At 54.7% G+C, this 25,448-nt stretch overlaps 2 protein-coding genes across 8 annotated transcripts in view; one reads left to right on the forward strand and one right to left on the reverse strand.

Moving 5' to 3' along the window:
• The first annotated feature begins 1,070 nt into the window (after window positions 1–1,070).
• LIMD2 (LIM domain containing 2) lies at window positions 1,071–13,728 on the forward strand. 4 transcript variants are annotated; one of them, XM_062595515.1, is made up of 6 exons: window positions 1,071–1,236; window positions 9,280–9,416; window positions 11,909–11,953; window positions 12,193–12,332; window positions 12,948–13,198; window positions 13,342–13,728. In XM_062595515.1, the coding sequence occupies exons 2-5, from the start codon at window positions 9,375–9,377 to the stop codon at window positions 13,105–13,107; spliced, it is 387 nt and encodes a 128-aa protein (XP_062451499.1). In that variant the 5' UTR covers window positions 1,071–1,236; window positions 9,280–9,374; the 3' UTR covers window positions 13,108–13,198; window positions 13,342–13,728. The 4 variants fall into 4 exon arrangements, with proteins under 4 accessions (XP_062451499.1, XP_062451500.1, XP_062451501.1 ...); XM_062595516.1 differs by having other exon boundaries at window positions 13,422–13,728; XM_062595517.1 differs by lacking the exon at window positions 1,071–1,236 and adding an exon at window positions 1,416–1,505.
• A 5,156-nt stretch (window positions 13,729–18,884) lies between these two features.
• MAP3K3 (mitogen-activated protein kinase kinase kinase 3) overlaps window positions 18,885–25,448 on the reverse strand; it is a 43,285-nt gene continuing 36,721 nt past the window's right edge. For all 4 annotated transcript variants that reach the window (XM_062595470.1, XM_062595469.1, XM_062595468.1 and 1 more), the window contains exon 17: window positions 18,885–23,568. In XM_062595470.1, the coding sequence (XP_062451454.1) occupies window positions 23,340–23,568 (229 nt within the window). In that variant the 3' untranslated portion in view covers window positions 18,885–23,339. The remainder of the gene's footprint in view (window positions 23,569–25,448) is intronic.

Here is a 25,448-nt window from a genome sequence, read left to right on the forward strand (position 1 = left end):
GCAGCGGTGATAAACGGCATCACCGCTGTCTCCTTGGCCAATAAGCACTGCTGTAAATTCCTTAATCGTGTATTTTTTTTTTTTTTTTTTTTTTTTTTGCGCTGGGGATGATAGGCAAGGCTCACCTGCCTTTGCGGGGTGCTCGACCCGGTTTCCCGGGCTGCCAGCGGCTCTGTCCGCACCGAGCAGCGGCCGTGGCTGCTCCGGCGGCTCCGGCGCGCCCCGGGGGCGTCTGCAGAAACGCGGGGCCGCTGCGGAGCCATTCGTGCGTCGGCGGGCAGCCGGTGCCGGGGCCGGGCTCGCGGCCTGTTCCGAGCCCGGGTCGGGCTCTTTCCGGCAGCACCTCTCTCCTTTCCTTTCCTTTCTCTGCTCGCAGCCATCCCTTCTTCCTGGGCTCAGCCTTGGCCCAAGCTGCCTCCGAGTTCCCTCTGGGTTTTAACTCTGGCTCTTTCCTGGTGTCTTTTTTGGCTGGTTTCTTGGGGAAATTCCCACTCGCTGAACCCGCCGCCCTCTCCACCCCGCACTGCAGCAGCGACGCGGCTCCGTCCGGACGCGACGATGCCTTCGATCGCCCGGTGGGGACCCGCACCCGGCCTGCCTCGTGCACCAGCGCTCGGAATAAACCCCGAATCCCGGCCTCGTCACGGCTCCGTTTTGCCCCCGCCTCCCCGAGCAGCTCAGGGCACCGGGCTCTGCCTTGCCGGGGGAGACGGTGCAGGGCTCTGCCTTGCCGGGGGGCAACCGTTTTTCTGAAGCCGGGGCGGGAAGCGTGCGGAGGGAAGGATGCTCCAGGACGGGCCGGGATCCCGCGGGGCAGCGCCGAGCGGCGGGAAGCCCCCCGGCCCCCTGTCCTGGGGGTGAAGCCCCCCTGGCTCGGTGCCCGGGGGGTGGCGAGGGGAGGCCGGCGGCGGCAGGGGGGCTCGGCGAGGGCCGGGGTTAGGGGCTGGCCGCGCACAAAGGCGAGCGCGGCTCGAAGCCGGCACGCAGCGGCGAGCCAATCACCGCGGCAGCCCGCCGATAAAAGGGCTGCGAGGAGGCCGGGGGAGCTGGCAGGAAACGGCTCCGGCTCCCCGAGCCTCGGCCTCCGCCGCTGCCTCGGCCTCCGCCGCCGCCTCCAGAGCCCGGCAGCCACGGGCGGACGGACGGACGGACGGACGGACACACGGCCCGGCGTTTTCCCTGCGGGGGGGGGGAAGCCGTCCGGCGCGGCGTTGCGGCGCGCAGCCCCGGCGTGCGGTGAGCCTCGGCTCGCGGGGAGCGATGGTTCGCGCCTGGGGACGGAGCTGGGGGGGGACACGCCGGGATCCGCCGCCGGCTCTGCCCCACCCCCCCCCCCCCGCCGGGGGTTGGGGAGGGGAAGGGAGGGAAAGGGCAGGAGGGAGCCGCGGGGATGGGGAGGAGGGAGGAACGCGAAGGCGGAGGGAGGGAGCCGCGGGAAGCAGCGCTGCCGGCCGCGGGATGGGAATTTCGTCCCCCCCGCTCCACGCACCCGTCCCCGGGGGCAGGTCGGAGCCGCGGGCGGGAGCCGCGTCTGGAAGTTTTGCTGGGTGGTGGTGGGGGGCTTGGCCGGGGCGGCCGCGGGCAGCGGTTTTGGGGGGGGGGGGGGAGTGTGCGGGCGGTGGGGGGCTGCCGCCCGAGCCCCCCGCGCGGGCCGGGAGCCGGAGCGAGCGGGGAGCGGCGGCGTTTCGGGGGCTCGGCCCGGGCGGCGAGCTCCCTCTTTGTCGCGCCCGCCCGCCCGAGAGCGGCTGGACAGATCCATTTTACGGCGCCGAAGCAGAGACGGAAGAAAACCTGTTAGACCCCCCCCGAGTCGCTCAGCCCCCTCCGCCGACGCGGGGCGGTTCTCCGCGGCGCGTTGCCCGGTGTCTCCTCCGGCCTGGCTTTCAACCCTCGCGGCGACGGGTCTTTCGTCGCTTCCCTGGGGGGGGGGGGGGCTGTTGCACGGCTGCAAGCTTTACCACCACCCCAAGCGCCCCGAGCTCCGGCGCAGCCCCGCGCAGCCGGGGACCCCCCAGGGCTTCGCGAAGGCGAGCAGCTCCGCTCGCCTCGGGGCGGGGAGGAGACGGAGGGAACGGGCAGCGCGCGCGAAAACGGAGCGACCTGGCCACCGTGGCGCGAAAATAAGGCGCGGAGCCGGGAATCAGCCCGAGGGCTGCTGCATCCCGCTCCCGGGCCGCGACCGCTAGGTTTTGAGCCGGTCTGATCTGTCTAATCCCACCGGATCGTTTGAGAGCAGCTAAGCTACCTTGTAGGTCACGGTTTTGATCAGTTCGCCACCGGATTTCTGCCGGGCGGGCCCCAGCTTTGGCCGGAGGAGCCAAGGCGGCGGCCCCGATCGCGCCTCGGCTGGCTCGGATGGCTTTGTCCATCGGAGACGTCGCGCCAGGGCTCTCTCGGGGAAGGCATCTGGCACCCCAGCTGAGCTGTCGTATATTTAAGGCAAGAAGCAGCACACGCTTGCAACGGTATTAATGCAAGATTGCAAAATAATTCTGGTATTAGCATCCTATTTGAACGGGAGCCCTGCAAGAAGCAAGGGGCCGTGTCCGAACCAGCCTCTCAGGCCAGCTCAGCACGAGGGGTGCGAAGTGACTGGATGCATCTTCTGTTTCTCTAGCTTAACGCTAGCCTCCTGACCTTTTTTTTTTTGGTCAACAAAAATCCCACAAGACTTCTCATTCGGGAAGGGAGGGCCTCTTCTGGTTTCCTTCGGCGAGTCGGCACGGCGAGCCCACAAATACCCCCCGCAGCCCCAGCTGGAGGTGGGATTTTTCTTTTCCTTCTCGCCCTTCCCCAGCCTTTGCGGTGCTGCTGGCCATTGTTCGGCAGCTGCCGCGTCCCCCCGGAGCTGTCTGCCTTTCACTTCCCTGTAAGTCATTTTTATCTGCCATCTGGGGTGTTGCAGAGCTTTTACCTAACTGTTAGTAAAGCTCTGGGTTGGAAAACACTAAATCCGAGCGACGGGATTATTGCAATCGTTATTAAACACACTTTAGATACGTTTTTGCACCCCTCTGGTGCGCCCGTAATCTCCTCCGTACGGCCAGCGCATGGCTTTTCAGGCGCAAGGAGCCTCGACAACCCCGGAGGAGCCCCGGCAGCGCAGCGCGGAGCCTCTCCGAGGTTTGCTTTTCCTCTTTGCTCCGCCGAAACCCCAGGCCCTAGCAGAGCAGCGTGGCTTGCACGACATCTGGGGCCCTAGCTGGGAAGATGGAGGCGGAGGCTGCGGCCGGCAGGGCTTCGCTCAAACTATAGACTAGGAAACTGCAATTCCAAATCTGGTATTTTACAGGTGATATCGCACTGGAGGAGATTAGCCAACTTCAGGCTTACAGGTTGTGTTCGGGGAAAGGGAGAAACTATACACAATAACAGGTCGCTTTTATTGTATTCGAGCACAATAAAAGGTGAGTTTCTAGAACAGGTTTGGAAGGGAAACTAAAGACATAGGGCTGGGAAGCGGAATAAAACGCAGCATGGTTTTATTACAGATCACGTCGGGTCGGCTCCGTATCCTCCTTGGGTAGGATAACCGACTCTGAGACAGCAGGGCCTACAGAGCCTTAAGGACTTGATACGGTGCCCCAAGGGAACGATTATTTAAGGTGCAGGTGAATTGTACACAAATTGGAAGGAGCAGGAGGAAGAGGACATGGATTCTTCCCTAGGGAGAGATGTGGGGACCGATCTCCATCCCTTTAGCTCCCGGCTGGGATGGAGAAGCACTGGCAGGACACAGGGAGCTGTGCAGGTTAGGAGATCTGCCAACAGTGAGAAAAACCAGAGCAGCAAACGGGAACATGGTGAGACAGGAGTCGTAGAAATAGCTGAAGTAGAGTTATGTCAAGCCAGGTGCTTGGGGAGGTGTAACGAGAAGCTCCTGTAGCCTGGGGGGAGCTCAGCAAGTGGAGGGCGCTGAAGAAGAAAGAGCATCTGGGATTGCTGGCAGAGGTGACAGGACACAGCCTGAGAAAGAACATTCAGGTAGGAGATTAGAAGCGAGGTATCAAGGTGGGACAGGAGATATTTACGGAAGAGACTGAGGAGAAACCGAAAAGGGGAAGGAAGGAGCACTGCCTGCTATTTGCTGCTTAGCACATATTAGCACAGTCCTGCAGAGCTTCCATGTCGTGCTCCTAGTAAAGCAGTTTTTCCTAATGTCCAACCTGAACCTCCCAACCTGCCCCTTTTGGCCATTGCTGCTTGCTGTATCATCTGGCAGCACTACTGAGGCGAATTGTCTCTGCCTTCGCAACTCCCCTTCAGGAAGGCGTAGGCTGTTTTCAGACAAGCCCAAGCCTCCTCTTCACCAGATCAATGCAACTCAGCTCCTTCTATTTCTCTTCATCAGTGTTAGTTTAGTAAACATCAGCTGGTGGCTACTCCAGCAGAAGTTCATGGACACCATGAGCTGGTGGAGAAACAGCTGAAATAGAGCTGCAGCACCCCATTTGCTCCAAGTCCTTCCTTTCCTTGAGGTTAGTAAACTCGTCTCCTTACCACTGGTCAAGCAGGGCTTTTCCCAGTGCCGCCACAAGTGACAGCCACAGCTCAGCACTTTGTACAGCCAGCTGGTGGCATGGGCAGAACTGCAGTGCCTGCAATCGTTCCTCTTCATGAGCTGCCTCGTATTGCCAGCTTCCCCATCCCCTGTTCTACCAGGAAAGTATCAGACATTCTTTCTCTAGCCTGTTTTGCCAAAAAGGCACTTTTTCTCCTTCTGGGTCTGGCTCATGTTTGTGCAGAGCCCATGCTCTCCAGAAGTCCTGCCAAAGAGGTCCCTCATGGTCCATGCATGGGGCACCAGTCCCTCTCCAGGCTCAGCCATCTGGGCTGGACCAGCACTGTTGCTCGTCGTGCTCTTGCCGGTGCCAGTTCCTCCACTGCGCTGGAGCTTGCTCCATGCCCACCAATGCCTGGGCAATGCCCATACCACTTGCCAGCTGGGCTAGCTCCCAGGACCTTCTGGAAAATGGGCTCTTCTCATCCTCCCAGCAGGCTTTCTGTTGCATTTATCAGCTGCATCAGAGCTCCTAGCAAGGTAGGAGATCCCAGGGAGCAGGGGCCTGCTTAAGACTGTGACTTTTAATGGATGACATAAAACACTGCCCTGGGCTCAGGAATGGGCTGCTCTGTGCTTTGCTTTCTACTTCTGGAAAACAGATGAACCTCAGCAGTATCCCCCTGTGCCATCTGCCCCCTCGCTGTTGGGCAGATGCCGGGGACCAGCATGGTGCCCCTCGTCCTCCCATTGCTGTGTGTATCCTCCACAAGGGAGGAAGAGCCGCGGCAGGGCCGAAGGTGGGAGAGCCGAGTGGGTGGACAGGGGCGCCCGTCGGGCTCATCCTTGCTCGTGCGGGTCCTCCATCATCATCCCGACAAAGGCAGCCCTGTTCCTCCCCACAACTCTTCCTTGTCCGCATCCCGCAGCGTTGACGTTGCAGAGTTCCTGCCCACTGGCAGCCTTTCAAGAGGCGGCCTGGGCACAGGATGTGGCTGGAAAACGGATTAGTGGGGTGGGCTGGTGCCGCGCTGTGGGGGGCGAAGGCAGCGGCAGGTCGGTATTGTGTGGCTGTTTCTCCAAAAACCCAGTGGCTGCATAGTGGTGTCTGCGGAACAGGCCGGGATGGTCCGCCACGGAGTCCTTCCTCTTGCATCAAGCCAGCAGGAGCCCAGCATGGGTCCCAAATACCTGTGGGGTTGAGTGGGTGGCTTGAGGTTACACAAGGAGACTGTGGCAGAGCCAAGAGCTGAAGGTGAAATCAGGTCCTCCATGGTTGATGCTGGAGCTGTGGCTATCAGGCTCGCGGCGCCGTCCCCCCCAAGCTGCGCTGCTGTGTGCCTCCTCGTGCTTGAGAAGCCAAAGCACCCCCGGGCTTGCCGTGAGCCTTCCCTGGCCGTACTGCGCCTGGGCTTGGTGCCGGCCCTTCCACTCTGCCTCTGCACCATGAGTTGTTTCATGGTGTAGAGGAGCTTTGAGGCCCCCAGGCTGCAGAAACAGGGGCCAGCTGTGCAACGCGTTGTGATTCCCAGCTTCAAGGAGAAAGGCTTCTCCAGCTCCTCTTCTCCTCCTCCCCAAGCAGCCCTGGCGACAAGCCCATCAAGAGGGGCCACGGGCTGAGTGGGCAATGGAGCTGGGGGCTCAGCAGTTGGCCCAGGTGTGTCGGGTGCACTAGTCCTGTACTTGGGGACACATTCTTGGGGACAATGGTCCCCAGAGGAGCTGGCTTAGCCCACGTCTTCCTTGGGGAGAGGCCTGACAGCCTCTCCACGGAGGTGCTGAGCCCCTGCCTGCGCCCCGCCGTGCTGCCGGCGATACCCGATGCCCTTGCGGGTCCCTGTTGGACGGGATGGAGAGGGAAGGGGCCCAGCTCCCTCGTCCGGCGCTCTGCCTTTGGGAAAGCCTCTTGCGAAGGCGCAGGGATCCCAGCAGTTAACATACACTTCACAGGGCTCCTAATGGGAACCATATGGTGGAGAGGGGCCTCTCGCCCTTCGCGGTCCCGTTGCTTTCCCGTACCGGAAGCCCTTCAGCATTTGGAGAGGCTGTTAGCCAGCAAGGACAGCTCCGGGACCGGGGACATCTAACATCTGCTCCTGAGGCCAGGCAGGAAGCTGAGGGGCACCTGGGAAAAGCTGCCAGGCAAAATCTCTGCAACCGAGCGGCTTCTGGGGCAAAGCTGCACTCCTGAACCCTGTAGAGCTCCTTCTTCAGTGCTAAAAGGCAGGGACTAGCTCTTCTCTGGCCACCCTCACGTGGCGCAAGGCACACCTCCCCTGCGGCTGCTGGACGAGCTCCAGCCCCAAGCTCCTGGGTTGAACACTAGGTTGAGATTTCACCGAAAAAGCTTTCGGAGCAGGGCCCGCGGCTGCCAGCGGCAGAGCTCTTGGCAGGCAGATGTTCCTCTGCCTGGCTGGCAGCTTGGGCGCCTGGCGTGTCCTGTGGCTCCGGTGCCCTGCAGCTGGCCGTGACTCTGGATCACGCCAAGACCACCTCTGTGCCTGCTGCAGTGTGGCCACCGGTGCTGCCATCGGAGGCTGCTCCATCCACCTGGGAAGAGGGCACAATCCCTTGGAAGAAGGGTTATTTTGTCCGCAGGTCCCCGAGTGCTCCTGGAAGGGGCAGAAGAGCGGGGGCTGTAGCACTGGCAGGGCGAAGGGGCTCTCACCCTGCCCTGCGCCAGATGCTGGAAACTGTGATGAGCAGTGGGCAGGCCTTGGTCCTGTGCTTCCAGGGGGTGGCGGTGGCAGCTAAGAGGCTTAGCGAGCAGAGGTTTGGAGAAGCCTGGCTCAGAGTGCCAGCCTCCACTGCAGAGACTCGGACTTTGCTTTCATGCTTTGCCCCAGATGCCCCCCATGCTCCTCAGGAAAAGCACCGAGCCTCTCCTGCGTGCCGCAGGAGGGTTCCTCTAGCAATCACACGGCAATGGCCAGATACATCCCGAAGCAAAGCCTGCGCCGCTGCAGTCACCCTGGGCATGGAGGGCTGCTGTTAGCGTCAAAGGCCTTGGGCCCAAATCCCCTCCTGTGTCGACTGATGCCCCCTTGAAAGAGCGGCGAGAGCAGCTGGGAGCCTCCTAAAACTCCCCTGCAGTTTCTAACTTCTATTTCTCTTATCGCTTTAACACACCCTTCCCCTCTGAGGTTTCTACTCCTGCCTCCTGTCCTTTGGCAGGAAGGATATTTAGCAACTTCAAGCCCTGTCCTTTAGGGCAGCTACACCAAGGGGGCCTCTCTCGATTGCAACGAAGGCCGGGAGAGCGTGAGCACGGGGACGCAAGCGGGGTACGTGCACCGAGGCGCAGAGGGACGGAGGCCAGCGAGGGTGGGCAGGGAGAGCAGGGCCAAGGGCTGTTTGGAGGAAGGAGATCGGGAGGACAGGGTTGGATGCAGAACACCGGTCCATGGGGCAGGATGATGGGGAAGAGGTCAAGGAGGGAGGCTGCAAGAGGCTGAGGAACAAATTGCAGGTGGAAAGGGCCAGGGAGCCATGTGGGCAGCGTGTGCACACAGGGAAGAGGGGGATGAAGGAGGGATGAGGAAGCTGAGGGAGAGAAGGTGGCAGTAGGAGGAGGAGGATTGAGTTGGAAGAGGAAGGGAAGCCGCAGGGGGAGAGATGTTTGAGGGAAAAGGGGAGAGGCAGGTGAAGAGGCCAAGGGTTCTGCATCTGCGCTAGGGACATGTTGGAGGCATGGGCCAGAGGGATCTTCTGGGCTCCTCAGGCTCCCCTCTGGGTCTGCACCACGCTCTGGGCACCGTGTGGACCCAGAGCGGCAGCCGCCCGCGTGAACTGCCGCCCGCTCCACTCCGCGGTGCAGGAAATAACAAGCAAACCGCAGCGGAGACGGGAAATGATGTCGGCAAAATCGGAGTCAGGTTCTCAGATGAGGCTGGGAAAGGTTTGCTGTGCGCTGGGGTGTGATGAAGGCCATCCAGCTTCCCCCACCACTGCTCACGGCCTCGAGCAAAGCCCGTGTTGTCTTTGCACTTTGAAATGCGGGCACTAGTTTTGGGTGCTCAGCTTGGTACAACTCAAGCCTGACTTGAGCTGTTGGGAGCTGGACTTTATAGGCGGCCAAAGAGCCCCCAAAACCCAGATGTTTGCAAACGTCACTACGACCTTATCACGGCCAAGCTGCCTCCCGTGAGCTCTGCACCCAGTTCCTGCCCCGAGCCCTCCATCCAGGCTCATCTCCTCCCATCTGGGGTCCACGTGAGCCTTGGGCAGCAGGGAAGCTTCTGGGGGCACAGTACGAGACAACAGGTTTGGAGAGGAGAGGAAAGCAGCCCCAGCAGCACGGGGCGGGTTTGCCGTCCCCCGGCGCTTGTTCCCGTCATCGCGCAGCCCCGTAGCACGGCACAGCGCGGGGCGGCGGGGCCGAGGCCGTGGGTGCGGGGTGCCCGGCTCGGCCGCAGCCTCCTGCCGCATCGCTCGCTCCGCTCCACATCCCTGCTTTGCATGTGCAAAACAGGGCTCAGCAAACCTGACCTTTTATGGGTGTTTTGAGGGTAAGGCGCCATGGGGAAAAACCCCTGAGGATCCATCAGTGTCTTTTCATCTAGTTGTTACCATTCGGGGTGGTTTGTAACGCTGTTTTTTTTTTTTTTTTTAATTTTGTTACTGTTGTTGTTTTGTGCTGCATCAAAACTGTGCTGAGACCTGTCCTGGGTTCCTCACAAAATCCCACGCTAACCCACCGAGCCCACCGACGCGTCGGTGTCACGTGCCGGCTCCGGGGCCGCTAACCAGCCACGCTCCTGCGGACGTTTCCTTTCCAGGTGTCGCGAGAGGCCTGTCTGGGACACCTCCTCGGGGAACGCTGCCCTGCGAACACCAGCCGCGGGATTAACTGGAAGGAGGAGGAGAAGGAACCATGTTCCAGGCCAAGGGACCCCCCAGCACGCCCCCAGCTCACGTACGTAGCAGCTTCCTCTGTGGTTTGTTTGCAGGGCTGAAGGGCGTTTGCCGGGGACTCGGCATTTTGGGGTGATCAGCGCACAGTTAGCGCTACCCAAACAAAACCGGGGACGGGGCGCGCCGGCAGAAGGTGCTGTTCGCCGAGCCCATTGCAAACGCAGCGGCCAGGCTCTGGGCCGCCCCGTGCAGAGCTGCTCGCCCCGCTCCTGTCTCGAGTTGCTCTCTGTTTGTTTGTGTTTCCATGGCTTTCTGTGATCACAATTGAGAGCATGCGAGTTGCTGAGGATCGGAGTGATTGGAGATGGAAAAACAAAAAGGCTCAAGAACATCGCCTGCTGGGACAGGATGTGGCCCTTCCCCGAGGGAGGATATATCAGATATGAAATAGATAGTGTGCCTGATCGGAGCCAGGAGGCTGCCAAGAAGCGACGAGCGACGGTGGATTGCCTGTAGCCTTGGGAACGGATGTGCTACAGCTTCAAAGCGGCAGCATTTTCCTTAGCTCTGCTTGGCTGGGTTAAGCCCCAACCCCAGGAGAGCACCAGCAGCTGCTTCACCAGGGCTGAGGGATGCAACTGGTTTTACGGGGCCTGAGGCTCCCTTCTGCCCAGGTCCCTCTGTTGACTTTGGCTTACTCCTCCGGCCTTGTGCTAGGGGGAGTGAGAAGAAAATCGCATCCCTGACCTCAGTCAATGCGAGCAGCTGGGAAACGTCGGAGGAGGCAGTTGGTGAAGTGAGAGTTTCCTGTGTCTCTCTTAGACATACTGTTTCCAAAAATACCAAGGAGAAATGATGGGGAAGGAAAGAGCGGGAGGAACGGGGATGGAGGACCACTGTGGGGCAGAGAGACGGGGCAGTCCTGGCCAAGCAGAGCTGAACGGGCAGCGGCAGGCAGGACGAGGAGGCAGCAGGGAGGTGTCTGGGGTCCGGCTGCCCCCGCGTTGGGCGTCCCGGTTTGCTGCAAAGCAGCCCTGGTTGTCCCACACTTGCTAAAAGCTTGTTTACCCCGGCAGCGGGAGGAGAGGCTGATCTTGGGGTGGGGGGAGCGGCTACGGCTGCGACGCCGTGCACCCACGCACCAAGGGGGCTGCGCACGACGGAGCCCCACAACCCCCCCGCCCAGGGCCGCTGCCGGCACGCGCCGAGAGACCCAGCTCCGAGACGCCAGGGGCAAAGGCATCTCGGTACACGGACCTCTCTGCCTCCCCCCCTTGGCCGTAGGGACTCAGGAACCTGTGCCCCCGCCGAGCTGCTGAAAGCGATGGAGCCGGGCTGCAGCCAGCTGTGCCCTGCCGCCCTCCCCACCGCACGCAGCCCGCAGGGACTCGCGACAGCTTTTCGATCTCGCTTACGGCGCAGGCAGGCGTTTCCTGCGCTGCTGCAGGAGCGTGACTGGCGGCTAGCAAGGCTAGTGCAGGAAAAAAGCAAAACATCCGGTGGGGGCGACCAGCACAGCGTGCGCCGGGGTGGACTGCAGCGCCCCAGCTTTGCCCTCGGAGAAGAGGGGACAGTTTAGCACTCTGACAGCAGGCAAAGCCCCCAGCTCATACTGGGAATAACGCTAGGGGCACCTCCAGCAACAGCAGGGTTAGTTATCCCTCTCCAGCCCTAGGGTACAGAGGCGATTAGGGGGAAGGTTGTTAGCCAGCAGGAGCAAGACCCTAGTCTCGTACCGGAGAAGAGCTGCTGTTAATACAGAGCGTCGCAAGGCCGCACGCGTGAAGGTTTGGCCGTGCAGATCGCCCGCGGGGTTTGCCAGGGGCTTGCGCTGCAGCAGCTCTGCAAAGCCTCGTGCCGGCTCGCTACTGGCCACGGGCAATCTGGGGCATGGCTCGAGCTGAGCTGGCCAGTGCTGTCCCGAGGGATATTGAACCCGGGATGCTTGGGCTAGCTCACTCCTCTTTGCTGTTACTGCTGTGGGCTAACGCCAGCCCTGCAGACACGCGACCTTGGGGCTGCCAAGTCCCCCCCCCCCCCCCACGGATCTGAGCTCGCGTGCTGCCTCCACGAGAGAGAGCAGCCAGAGTATCTGCTGCTCCTGGCCGTGGAGGAAGCAAAGCTGGGATGGGCTGCAAATATCTGACACAGAGGCTTCAGGGACCGGTGCTGCATGAGAGAGAACTGGCTGCTCTGTCCCCCAGGCAAGTCCCCCAAGCTCCTGGTGCCGAGTCCCCTCTCCGCAAAACGTAAATGACATTTCTTCTTTTTCTGTTTTCCTCTTTTTCCTCCTGATCTCTTTGGGGAAAGCACCACTGTGCAGGCAGTAGCGTGCATGCCAGGACCCGACCGACCGAGCTCACGGCCTGGGGGCAGGTGACAGCAGAGACTGCCCCTGGTGCAGGCGTCAGCCAGCAAACGCTGCTGCTGCTGCTGCTGCGCCCCGCGGTCCTGCTTTAGCTGCCGGTACAAATCCTCTGCTGCTTCAGCAGCTCAGAGGTTGCAGCAGGTCAGTCCTGACTCTCACTTTGATTTCTCTTCTTCCCTCCTTAGGAGGCAAAGAACAACTCGGGAGGGAGCACGGTGCAGCGCTCCAAGGTACCTGCGACTCCGGCATCCTACTAACTCGCAGCGAGGGGGGGAGGAGAGCAGGCCAAGGCCAAGCACCGCCCCAGCCCGGTCTCAGGACCCTGGTACCGGGAGGGCGAGGGGAGATGGGGCTGCTCCGTGCTAACCAGCACTGCAGCAGATCGCAGCCCGCGTGCTGGGGAAGAGGGCGCGGGACCTTCCCAGCCCCGTCCTCACCACCTCTCTCCCTTTGGTCTCCCCTTGCCCAGTCCTTCAGCCTAAAGGCCCAAGTGAAGGAGACGTGCACGGCCTGTCAGAAAACCGTCTACCCCATGGAGCGGCTCGTGGCGGATAAACTCGTCTTCCACAACGCCTGCTTCTGCTGCAAGCACTGCCACACCAAGCTCAGGTGAGCCGCGCGGGGAGGCTGCCGGCTGCCTGCGCGGGGCGACGCGGCTGGGCGCCACCGCAGCCCCTTCTTCTCGGGGGGGAGCGAAACCCCCTGCCCCTCCATCGCAGCAGCAAAGGTCCCGAGCCTCAGCTAAAACGTGCCTGGCACGGAAGAACACTTCTTCTCATCAGATTGCCCCAAAGGCCAGGCGTGGAAAGCAGAAGGGAGAAGGACAGCCCCGACTCCTCTGCCCTCCGAACCTGCAATTAGCAGGAGGCTGTGCCGAAATAGAGGCTGTGCCGCTTCTGCGTCCCCTCGAGGGCAGCGATGAGGCCCCACGGCAATGCGGAGCTTATCTAGGGCTCCCTCCTGGGTGCCACGCACGACGAAAGCCGAGCGGCCCTGCAACCCCCCCTTTACAGATCTCAAAGGGTGCTCGCAGCAGCTCTGATGTCCCAAGCAGCAGTCGGCCCTTTCTGCTAAGAGTTGCTCCCTGCACGTGCCCTCCTCCTCCTCCTCCTCCTCCCTCCTCTCTCCCCGCACCCCGCAGCCTCGCGTGCTCCCCGCTAGACAGCCCGGCCGGCGGCGAGCCCAGCCGCGGCGGCCGGCTAACCGCCGCGCTCCTCCCCGCAGCCTGGGCAGCTACGCGGCGCTCCACGGCGAGTTCTACTGCAAGCCCCACTTCCAGCAGCTCTTCAAGAGCAAAGGCAACTACGACGAGGGCTTCGGGCGCAAGCAGCACAAGGAGCTCTGGGTGCACAAGGAAGTGGAGAGCGGGACCAAGTCGGCGTGAGCGGGTCCAGCCACCCCTGCCCTGGAGCCCCGCAGAGATGGCACAGAGCAGCGCTGAGCCAGGGGCTAAACTGAGCTGATGTAAAGCAAAGGTGATGGGCGGGCAGTAAGGGGAGGGAGGGAGCCTGGCCCCAGGCTTCGGGGCTTTTGGAGCGTGTTCAGAGGGGTCCTGCGGGCTCCAACGACAGGGTCCAGGTTACCGGGACATAGCCCCAACCTGAAGCCCTCTCTGCAGGCCTCTTGCCCTGATGAGATCAGGCGGAAGCACTTTCCCCCATGGGACCCCAGCCCCATTCCCAAATTTCACACCTGCAGCCATGGAGAAGACCTGGGCGCTCCGAGCGCCGGCTCCAACCTCGCCTGCGAGGCAGAGCAGCCCTCCCCGCTCCCGTCGCGCCTCGCGGCGGCTCCGACGGGGCAGGGTCTTCGGTTTACATCAGCTCAGTTCAGCTGGGATCGCTCAGCCTTACGGATGTTGCCCTGCGACTGTTCAACAGCGGCTGTTTTTTTCACATTTGCCTTCGATCGGTACGTTCGGCACCGGAGCCCGGCACGGCGGCTTCACGCGTGACACCGCGCCATGTGCTCTTTTATTTTTGTAATACAAGGTTTTTGAACCTTCCCTGCCTTGTCCTGTGTTCCTGGGGTCCTGGGCAGGTGGGCGCAGCGGTTCGAACTGCCTCCTACCAGCTAGTTACTGTGAAAGAGCCTCTGCTGATGCAGGATCAAAAAAAACCCCTAGTCCCGGGGACGGGCGTGTGCCGTCCCGACGGAGGCAGGCTGGTCCTTGGGGGACGCGCTGCTGGCAGGCAGGCAAGGCGCGGGCGGCTTTGGGCCGAGCCCGCGTGCTGAGCCGCGGCGTTCGAGCGGGACAGCTCGTGCAAAGGAAGGGGGCCGCGGGGAGCCGCCAGGCCGGGCAGCCCGGTGCGGGGGAAAGCAGCCGGGTCCGCTTTTCATTATTATTTACCTCCCTCCTTCCCGCACAATTTGAAAAGCGGCTTGAAAGCGTTAGGGCAGCTCGCGTCTCAGCGCCCGCGGGGCAGAGCGTCGGGGCCGTTTCCCTCCCCTTCTGCGGAGGGAGGGCTAACGGAAAGGGGGCAGCAGCAAGGGCTCCCGCTCCCGCGCCGCCCGCCGAGCCAGTGCTGCCCGTTCCCAGCCCCGCCGCGAGAATCGGACACAGCCACGAAACCAGCAGCCGAGGAGCAAGCAGGCGCCCGGCGCGTTTTGTCCCACAGCTGTCAGATCGCAAACTCTCGCAGGCAGAGACCACCGAGGGATTTGCAACGCCAGCACAGCGGGAACTTTATACTCCGGCAAGGCTCCGCGCGGCCTCCCAAGGCGCTCTGCCCGCCGCCTCCCTCTCGCAGGGGCTCGCGGGCGGCAGGGTCACGCCACAACAACGGCGCTTCCCGGCCAGCCCTGCACGACGCGGTGCAAGAAACCCGACAGCAGCGAGCGCTTGCTGCTCTGCGGAGAGCGTCTCGTGCCCCTGTTTGGGTTCGGGCCCCTTCCTTCAGCAGCGGCGGCTCAGAAAATGAAAGCAGACGCCTCGATTTTGCTTCCTGTTTCTTGCTGCCTTCACTTCCCAGTTCTCTCAGGTTGGCAGGGGGCTGCTTTTCCTGCACAGCAGGGAAATAACGTGCAAAGCTTAATAAATGACGCTTGATGATCTTGGGGTGGAGGAGGGAGAAAAACCCACAGCTTCTAAACGTTGGGCCTTTGTTTAAAAGAAAGAATAGCTAGGAAAGAACAACGATGATGGTGCATTTCTTTCCTCTCTCCTAAACACCAAGGCTTGAGATTTTCTGTACTGATTCAGCAAAGCCAAGATCCAGGCTCCCTGGTACCGTAATGGGCTCCAGCAATCCGACCCAGGTTTCAGGGAGGGAGGTGAACCAGGTGAACACCAGATTCACGCACGGGCAGAGAAACATTCAACACAGCCACGTTTCCACGCAGCTGATGGCAGCTCCTGGTTCCCCGATTAACACGCCAGGCTCTGCCCGCAGATGAGCTCCAGCAGTAATGCACACAGGAAAATGTTTCAGACAACACTTTGAGCTTATCTCATCTGCCTGATGTATTAGAAAGATGATGTACAAATGACAAAGCATGCTTTCCGGGGAGTATCAGGAGAGGAGGAGGCAGTACACAAACCCCAGCATGGTATCTGTCTGGCTAGGATGTTTTGGTAAACCAGATTAAAAAAAAAAAAAAAAGAAAGAAAGAAAAAGAAAACACAGGCTCAGAACATTATATCTTTGCCCCTAACATCTAGCTAAGATCCGGGCACTTAGGGAGTTGCTCTCAGCAGGATGAGAACAAGTCGCATTCTGCTGGGATGGGAAACCTCCCTTTTGAACCATCCATGCCCTTAGTGTGCTTTTTGGACAATGCACGCTTAAGTCCCGTTTCAGAGCAGACACCATCACATCTCAGTCTTTAAACGCGAGTGCCACGGTTTCTAACTCCAGCTGCTAACAGCCTCCCTCCACTAGCAGCCCAAGCCGGCGACGTGCCGGTGCTGTGTGCGTTCGGTCACCAGGACCACGGCGAGGATGCTCAGACTCCGCTGCTGGCCAGGCTGCATGATCCAGCAGGGAAAGCACCATGAAGAGGAGCAGGACCGCAGGTTGTCAGAGGCTCTAACCGCCAAAAATTACCGCAGCTTTTTATTCAGAATTTCCGAGAGGCCAGAAGCCAGCCGTCCCCTTGGAGGAGCCGGGCAGGGGGAGGACGGCGTCCCGCGCTCCCTCTGCTGAACCTCAGCAGCACTGCGCAGCGGCAGCACCGCGCAGCGGCACCCCGCGCCAGCCTGGGACGAGGATATTTCCGAGCGATGCAGAGGCAGAAGCCGTCCAGACAGCCGGGTTCAGAAAGAAGCCGGCAGCATTTGGCGAGCGGAACAAGAGCGAGGGAGAAGGACGCTGCCTGCAGGCAGCCGCTTACACCCAGTCGAGATGAACTGCTTGAAGATCCTTTCAAGTTGCATCCTAGTCCCTGTTGTGGCTTCTTTACACTGCTCTGGCACAGAGCGAGCGGTGTAGCAGCTCCAGAGAAATACATCCCCGGCACAGGAGCCGGAGAAGCAGCAAGAGCTGCAGCCGAAGCAGCGCACGCTAGGACGCTCCCGGGCTGTAAGGCAGCAGGGCGAGAGCTCAAGACCAGCTGCTCTAAGAGCAGTGCAGAGGCTTTCCCAGGATATACTGATGACTACTGCAGCACTTAAACTGGCCATTAACCGGAGGCATAGAAAATGGCACGTTGCCACCTGCAATTCCTTTCCGCCAAAGCACCACACAAGGTCTCGTCCTGCCGCTCGACAGACAAGAGGACTGATGAGCACCATGCAACCTGTGTTTGTATTACGCACACCACAATTTTCTTTTACGTTTCCACGAAAGCTCAAGGCTTCTGTGTTACCTACCTGCCTTTCAGCTGAAGAACTAACCTTTCACAGAGCCAAAATCCAAGCCAAGAGATCCATGTAATGGCATTTTTGGGGAAAACGTATTAATAATTTGTCTATACCTATATCATCCAGATGTCTAGTTTTGGACAAGATATCGAGTACTAGGCAGAGATCAGCACTAGAAGAACAAGTGACATGACAGCGAACCATGCCAGCATTTCCTAGATATAATGCAATACATCCACACCCAAGCAATATTAAATCCAGAAAATATTGTTCCTAGATTAGACTTTACTATCCCAATAGAAATAGCCACAGTAGTGTAATATAGCCATCCTCTTTGAAGATTTAAAATTAAAATTGCTTCAGAACTGCTTAACACTGGATTTAAAGGGAGAGCTTACCGTGAAGTCACCCTTCCACAGACACACTCTGCATCACTGCTGCATGCAACAGAAACGACCAGAAAGCAAAAAGGCAGTAGATGGTTTTTAGCTGCATTTCTTTTGCACTTTGGTCATTTTTTGTAGCTAAGCATTTTCACACCTTCAACACAAGCTTCCAGCCATTTTCCAGCCCCTGCTTGAGCACCACCTAAGGACAGGCATGGTGAAGATACAAGTCAGGACCATGCAACTCAGCCCTGATGGAAGAAAGGATTACTGCAGAGCCATAGTTTTGAGCGCAGTGAGTGACAGGGGAGTCCAGAAGGAAAGAGTCCCTCATACGGGCTTAAAGTATGAATCTCAGATTCATAAAGCAAAGTAACCACAGAACATACTCAGTAGAAAGGGGAATAAAGGCACCAGCTGTGGAAAGAACCTCCCAAAGTAAAGGCAATTGGTTTTCAGGGCCTGTGAGTTTCTAAGCTCCTCCTTCAGCAAAAGCAGGATTTTCAGGTTCTAACACACATCGGGAGGGCGTCAGAAAACAGCGGGAGGTGGTTATTTCTAGCACTACACAACATTTTTGTTCTGGGACAGCTTCAGTTGTCTGGTTCTCATCTGTTCTGGGACAGCACACAAGTGCCACGCATGTAGCTGTTGCAACTGCAGGAGTTTCTGTTGCATCAGCCTGTTATTCCATTTATTCCTATCTGTTTATACTTTACATTAACAAAGTATTCCAATATTTAATTGGCATAGTAACTAGCTACACACTGGCTTGGGAAAGGGGATTACAAGGAAGGTTGTGGCCAGCATCTCAAGGGAACATGCTGGTATTCAAACTACTGCTCAAGTGACTAAGACACTAAAGACAAGGAGTTGTATAAAAACACCGAACGGTACCATGGATAAAAAGAGCATTTGAGCAAGGAGTTCAGAGGAATTTTATAGGATCACTATTTTTGTCCTTTCCTAAGATAGTATCCAGTAAAAATAAAAAAACAAACAAAAAAAATCAAGCCTAAAAATATTTGAAAACATGGTTATCCATTCCCTTGCTACTCCGGGACAGCTAAGCTTATCTCTGCCCAAATCCCTAGTGCACTCAAGGCAAGACTACATGGACTTCCACTTCCTCCACTTCCTCCACTTCTCTCAGGAGGCTTTAGTTCAGGACGTGGAGCTCATTATATCTCCAATTTGCCTGAAGTACAATGGCTTTGCTTCTTCAAATTTTTGCTTTCTAGAAAGACTAGATAGCACATTTAAAGGAGAAACAATCTGGAAAGCTTCCGCTGTCTCCAGATATTTAAAATAAATACATTTGCAAGCAGCATGCAGCTTCACGAGCTAGAACTGGAGTTACCGTTAGCAAGAGTTAGCAAGATACTCTGGGGTATTCCCTAGAGTTCCCAGCTGTAGCAAGGCACGGTAGGCCATGAGATATTATTGTGGAAACACTAACCATCACCTCATGGTCTTGTTATCAACTACCCGAGTCCCTTCTCCCTACCTGATGACAGCTCCCGATAGGCACCGATGAATGAAAAATATTTATGGAGCTGGGCCTGGACTACAGAATTCACTACCATAACACAATCCAAATGCAAACCTCAGCTTCTGCTCTCCATCAGCAGGATCTTGACATGAAGAACCAGTAAACCAGTCCAGCTACTTTCCTGCAAGGTGAAATGAGGTCATTGCTATTTTTACATACTATGAGATCAGACAGTGGAAGGATCCAGGCAGAGCCAGTCTTGCAGCGGACGCAAACTTACCCGATCCAAGAAGCAATGCTTCACAAATAGGACACTTCTCCATCTGTCTCAAAGAATAAGTTCCTGAAAGGAAAAAATTCTTCCCTCAATCAAGGTCAGTCCCTTGGTTAGGGGGAAAACTAGTTAATTGACTTACTAATCCAGAGGCACCACTTGCACAGGAAGTGAAAGATACTGAATTGTAAACAACCACCCAAAAGGCTTTCATATAAATGATAATTTTATTGTAAATAAAACGATACATTGGCCTGGCTTTGCACTGCAAGCCCCCGGTCGGTATATATAGACTACTGGTTCAAGGTCTTCTGCACAATCCAGGTTAAAGCAATTTCTCCCTGCTCTGCACAGTTTTTATCAGTCTTGTATCTGCAGATAACAAGGTCCTTTTCTTCATTTCTGAACTGCCTCGAAGGCTCAGCCACCTTTCTAACTGGGAAATTCAGAGCTGCTCAGCAGGATTTGCTCCTAAACAAGGCTGGAGTTTAAAGACCTGAGGCCCAAACACCACTAAACCACAGAGGACATCTATTCTTCTTTGAAAACTGAAGATGAAAGCTGAATGCTCCCAGCTCCAAGGGCAGGTACCAAGGTGACAGCCACAGGACTGTACATATTCAAATACATAAAAACCTTTCCATCCAGCAGCTATTACCCTAAGCACCAGTCACTGGAAACTCATTCAGCCCCCCACCCTGTATGGCTCTTGATATCTGGCCTTTGCCTACCAGGGAAAGCTTATACAGCAGGGATATGTATTAACTGAAGTTTCACAAGTTATCCTGGCTCTCTTGGCACGTGGAAATTATATGCATCACCTGAGCAGGTACCAATTTCCCTCTGGGTCAATTCGTTTTGGTAACTAACGGCAAAGGGAACTGTTTGCAGCATCTTTGAGCCCTTTGGAATACTACCCCCAAAATATGGGGAAAAAAAATGCTGCAAGCCACAGCAACTACGACAGGCAAAGATCAGATTTACTGGAGAACAAGCAAATAACCTGGAATGCACAGAATCGTCACACCAACACCAAAATGCCAATGGTTTGTTTCCTAACAAGCTTAGGGACAGCCGAATCCCCCATTCGCTCAAGCTCCTTTCTAATGGGAATTTCAGACATTCCCCTGCCCAGCTCAGAGTCTCAACTGTTTCAGGAAAATGGTCAGCTATTGGATTCCCCCCCCCGCCCCATACAGAATAGTCTCCACTTCTGCAGTGCTTTCCATGGATCCCAAGACGCAATATTCCCTGGACGGAACCGCTGAAAACACAAAATGACATTTGGAGTGGACACAAGAGCTTATTGTTAGCCTGGCACTCCTCCTCCACACTAAATGAGTTTATTCCCCCTGCTTTTTTCTTTTCTTTTCTGATTTCCCCCCCCCCAATTCTGCCAGGATAAAGAGGCCACATGTAATTCAATTTAGGGGTGTAATTACATTTATGTCCATTTCAAACTTCTTTGCAGCCAGGGCCATGTTAGGAGACTGTGGTATAAATGTAGGCCTCAAGTTTATTCACCACAGCAGTGGACTTGGGAATCCAGATCTTCCTTTTCCCTAATCAAGAGGGCTGTGAGGAAACAACGAGTGCATTTTGGCTTGGCTCTACTTGTTATAAACCATCAGCAAATTCTCTGCAAAACCAGCTGCTTTTTTTTCCTTTTTTAAATTCATAAAGGCGTCAAATTTATTTCCCATCCTCCCCCCTACCCCGTAACAGTCAAGTCGATATATATAAAAATCACCAAATACGATCTTTTACGATATAAATAAAAAAGTATGAGGCATCACCGTTTACATGATGTAAAAAGAGCTAAAAAAGAGCGATATAAACTACATTCATAAAAGTGCATCTCCAAACATACAAGTAATGCTTTGGCTTGTTCCTGTGCCGAACGGGTGGCATTAGGTCAGGTACTAGAATACAAGAAGTCCAAGCTGGCACCCCATGTTCTCTGTCGCTGTACAATTGCTATTTACTTTCATTAATACAGATTGGAATACAGGTGTATACATGGAATAGGCACGTTTCAGCATAGGTGGTGGGAACTTCCAAAGCTCTGGGATAGGCCCAGGAGCTCTGGTGGGGAAAGGACTGAGCCCATCGGATGCTCTTTGCTCTGCTCTGGAACAGCCTTCCATGATGCATATGAGGTAAAAGCCACAACAGATCCTGAGGATTTAGTTGCTTTGAAACATTAAAAGTTACACCATTTCCTCATGCCCTATTCTCCCAAAACACAACATATGGGACAGCACAGAAAGATCGCAGATGAAGGTCTCAATTTGGTGAGGACAAGCCAAGGATACAGAGAAACTCATGCAGACAGGACCACTACGGCACATCTGCAGGCTAAACTCTGATGAAGAGAAAATTCCAATCTTTGGTACATTTAGGTGCTAGTTGCAAGGCTTGAAGAGTGCTACTGAGCCCCACCGGAGTGCTGACCACCCTTCTTCCGTCAAGACCACAGGAATGATTTCACATTCCTCTGCAGCATATGCAGCCACAGCAAAGTGGTGTAAAATGCTCCCTAAAACAGAATAGTAGTGTTATGCCCTCACTTCCCTCCGGTGCAAGTGACAACGAAGTGCAGGCCAAAAGTCAGGCCACATGTCTTGACAATTTGGGATCAAGTTCCAGGCTTTGTAAAGATCAATGGAAGTGCTTTCACTGGAATTAAATAAATTATGGAACAAGGGCTTTCACAAAAAAATTCCCACAAGTGCCTGCAACCTAAACAGTGCATCCTTGTAGTAGTGCAGGAGAGCCTAGAAGTGAAACCAACTCAACACTAGCTTGCTTTCACTGATTATACATTGCTCTGAGTTTGGCACAGAAAAACCACTTCAGATTGTTATATCCTTTCAGGGCTTTGTTTTTGTCTTTAAATTCAACACATTATTTATCATGTGTTTAAGGAGCTTTGTTTCATTAAAGTCTCCCTTAGCCTGCTACAAGAGTTCACTTAAAATGAACTTCTGTTAATCTTACTGCACTACAAAAGCAATTTTCAAGCTTATTTTTGTGCTATGCGGACTCTTATTACAGTTTCCAATAGTATTGCAGAGCACCTTTAGCTCTGCTCTGTAAAGTGAAACTTTGGCTAAAGGTAAGTTTGCTTTTCCCAGTTTCTTTTCACACAGACACCTTATAATTAATCCATGGATCCCCAGTGCTTAAAAAGACACTGCTTTTGTATCTGTGAAATAAGGACTATCAGTGCACCAACCAACATACAATATTTGAGGCCACGAAGTCATCAGGAACTCAATTATCAGAGATGTGGTACACTTGGAACGCAAAATGACTTATATACATTTTGCCGGTACCTCTACGGGGATCTCCGTAGCTTTCTTCTCCGTCAGTTAAGTTTAGAAATACACTAACATTACAAATGCTCCCTAGCTCCCTACCCTTGTTTTACTGTTTGACTTAACTTGTACAAAAACTTATTTAAGTAGGGCCGTAACATTTTATGGAAACATTAAGTGAACACTTGCACATCTGTAAAACAAAACACACACTCTGAAGGGTCGAGCTTGATTCCATCCAACTGTGCCTAAGTAAACTAGTGTCCAGCAAATTCTCCTCAAGGAAAAAAAAAAAGCCAAAACATTTTCCTAGCTCTTTTTTTTTAGGACTTGGACTACTGGAAATACATACAGTTTTCCTGAACTTAGTTCTTCGGTGCCAGTTAAATTATCTTTGGTTTAAGGGATGGTAAAAAATTTACCAGCTGAAAAGACAGGTGCAACAGAAAGCTGTCCCACAGAACTCTCCTCCAGAAGGGTTTTGTTTAGAACCAGCAGTCCTAGGGATATGAAGCAGGAACACAGATCCGTTTGACTGTGAGGACACAAACTAACCAGCACTGTCCTAATGCTAGAACAGACCAAACTTTGGAAATCAGGCTCTGGATTTTCTAATGCCAGTGGGAGACCCCTTATCTTAGGCCCTCGAGTGATTGCATTCTGCTGAAACTTTTCTGATTATCCTGACATTTAGCTATAAAGACCTCCCTCACCCCTATCCCCAAGTCCATGGTTTCACTATAAAATAACACTATTCACATACTTTTGAATCAATATTTTCTGAACACCTTCAGATGCTGAATACTTAAGAAGAAAAATATATAATTATATAGCGAGCGCATGCTCAATGACACATGGCTTTTTGCTGGATTCTTGTACTATAGATGCCTCGAAAGCCCTAGCAGTCTGGAAAACAGTGACCCACATTGTGCAGCCACTTGTGGAGGGCTGGTCTGGATGGCTGTTGCACATTTCTACTCTGAAGAGTGCAGCTTTTCCAGTTCCCACTTTGGTCCAGATTTCTTCTATGTTCAACCAGTGAGACACTTTTAGATCCCCATTCTTTGGCCTGCAGAAAGCATGCAGCCAGCTGCAATTTCACATCAAGACAGCTAGGGCAAAAACGTAGCTCTGTTTGGACAGCTGTCGGTAGAATAACCATTAGTCCAGCAAACAAAGGTATCAGGCACAAGAGCAGACCCTAGGTTCCTTGGCATCATTCCCCCAAAGGACTAGGACAGCTGAGTTGGCATTTTGAAGATGCAGCACCACAATGGGCAGTTGCAACTAGACCAGACAGGGGCACTGAAAGCCCAGCAGGAGCTGCTAGCAAGGGAGGTAATTCAGTACTGGAGCTGTGCAAACTGATGTCTGAGCAGCTCTTCAGCAGAGGGTCTGTGCCTGGCTTCCACAAAGATTTGCTTTAGAAAGTCCCGGCAATGTTCTGATATGTGAGAGGGAAGCTGGGGGTTGGTTGGCTGGGTGGCAATCTTGAAAATGGCTGCCATGGCTTCATACTCTGCCCAAGGTGGCTTCTCTGTCAGCATTTCCACAACAGTACAGCCAAGGCTCCTGGAAAAGCAGGCAGGAGAGGGAAAAAAAAAAAAAAAAAGAAAGAAAAAGTGAGAAACGACTCACACAATGCACAATGTTCAGAGAGAGCTTCCAAGCAGCCAACATCAAGGTATAGCTCTGTCAGAAAACAACTATAAAACAGCTTTTTGCTCAGCAAACCCCTTGTGTGCACAGATTCTCAGCCAGATCTGCCGGCATGGCTGCTTTTTACTACTGTCAGCCTAACTGAGAGCAAAGCACTGAGACAGGGAGGCTGTTTTCCACTGTGGTTCTCACTGCATCCAGAATCGTGAAGTGCCATCTGCCCAGCTCTCTGTTGCTCAAACTCTCAATAAACCCACTATCGTATAAACAGGAGACAACGGGTTCACAAAAATCACGTCCCTAAGGCACTGTTTGACCTGGATGGTGTTTCAGGTGCTGCTGCTGCTGTTATATCTCAAAGGCAGTTGCTGAGCTGCAACATAGAAGAGATGCTCTTTAACCAAGATTCAGTAGATCAGAGCTGGTGGTTCTCGCAAATGACTTCAGCAAAATCACTTTTCAGTGCACAGCCTCACAGTAACAAGGTGGAAAGAAAGCTCTTATCTCCATTCTACAGGAAATCAAGCATCCCATAGAGTCAAAACATAATTAAAATCCTAACAGCTCCATGTAAGCTGAGACGGCAATAAGTTAAAACATTGGCAGGGCAGATGCATCATTACGTTAAGGCAAAACTCCTGGTGATGTTAATAAGGTTTCACAGGCTAATTCAAACCGTGGAGAAAGTGATCTATAGGACAGACAAGGGTGAAACACAAGCAGACCAGGGCTCTGATCCTGGCTTCACCACAGCCTACAAATCTACACCCTTGTAAACTCTTCAAGTGAAGGAACACTTGTTTTGTTTATGTACTGCCATATAAAATTGACTGTTACCAGTATACCCATTTTACAATTGGGAAACCAGAAGATGGGAAGCACGTTCCACCAGTTTCTCCAGCAGACCAGCGGCTGAGCCACCTTTCTGAAGCAAGTGCAACACCAACACTTTCACAGGGAAGATGTGCTTCTGTGGTACAGCAGCAGCAGTTTTTTGTTCAAAAAAAGTATTAATTGCTTGCTCAAGGCCACAGATCAATCAAACACAGTTAGTGGACTTCTTACTTCCAGTCCTGTGTTTTCATCACATTGTTCCATTAAAGAGGCAAAACTGCATCTTCTGCCTTTAAACTAAACCTTCCTTTGAAGTGACATGCAAAGAAAAGGCATATTCTCAGAGGCAGACTTGCATCAATTGCCAAGACAAGGAAGGAAAGGAATTAAATCCAGTGAATATGCAAGAAATAACTTCTTGACAAGATTTAAAATCCAACGTGAAAATTTTACACTGGTTTCCAGCCATTTAAGACTTACTAGAAGAGAGTACAGAAAATGTAAACCATGTGTGCTGAAGTGCTGGGGGTTTGCTCAAGAGCAAGCAGGGATATATTATTGTTTAGACTGATTTATACCGTTTAAGCAGATCCGGTTTCTTTAAGATATTCAGCAAACAGCAGGAATGTTTTTCATGTCAAGTCACTCCAGCAATAACAAATAGCTCACATATTCTGCTATTTAGGAAAAAGAAAATTGGAGAGGGGCCTGCAGCAGTGGCGGAAAGCCAGGTGGCTAGATTTGTTACGTCTTTGAGCCTTTCAGCCATACACGTCCACCCTGGGACTAGTGTTGCACTGGAAAATTCTGACCCCCCTAAATAACGATTTGGATTGTAAGAACTGGAGCCCAGCCAACGGCAGCGTCTCTTTGATGGGAATGGACCAATGTCAGCACCAGGAGGAAATCCACAACTGCATCAATCCAGGGGGAAGGGCACGTGCTCCATTCTCTCCCCA

Source organism: Rhea pennata, chromosome 26, assembly GCF_028389875.1.
Source record: "Rhea pennata isolate bPtePen1 chromosome 26, bPtePen1.pri, whole genome shotgun sequence".
Classification (NCBI taxonomy): domain Eukaryota; kingdom Metazoa; phylum Chordata; class Aves; order Rheiformes; family Rheidae; genus Rhea; species Rhea pennata.

Bases quoted from the DNA above. Each gene is read 5' to 3' on its own strand.
- LIMD2 (XM_062595515.1), top strand. From the start codon at position 9,375: ATGTTCCAGGCCAAGGGACCCCCCAGCACGCCCCCAGCTCAC. The intron at 9,417-11,908 runs GTACGTAGCAGC...TTCCCTCCTTAG, and splicing joins CCAGCACGCCCCCAGCTCAC to GAGGCAAAGAACAACTCGGG. The intron at 12,333-12,947 runs GTGAGCCGCGCG...TCCTCCCCGCAG, and splicing joins CACTGCCACACCAAGCTCAG to CCTGGGCAGCTACGCGGCGC.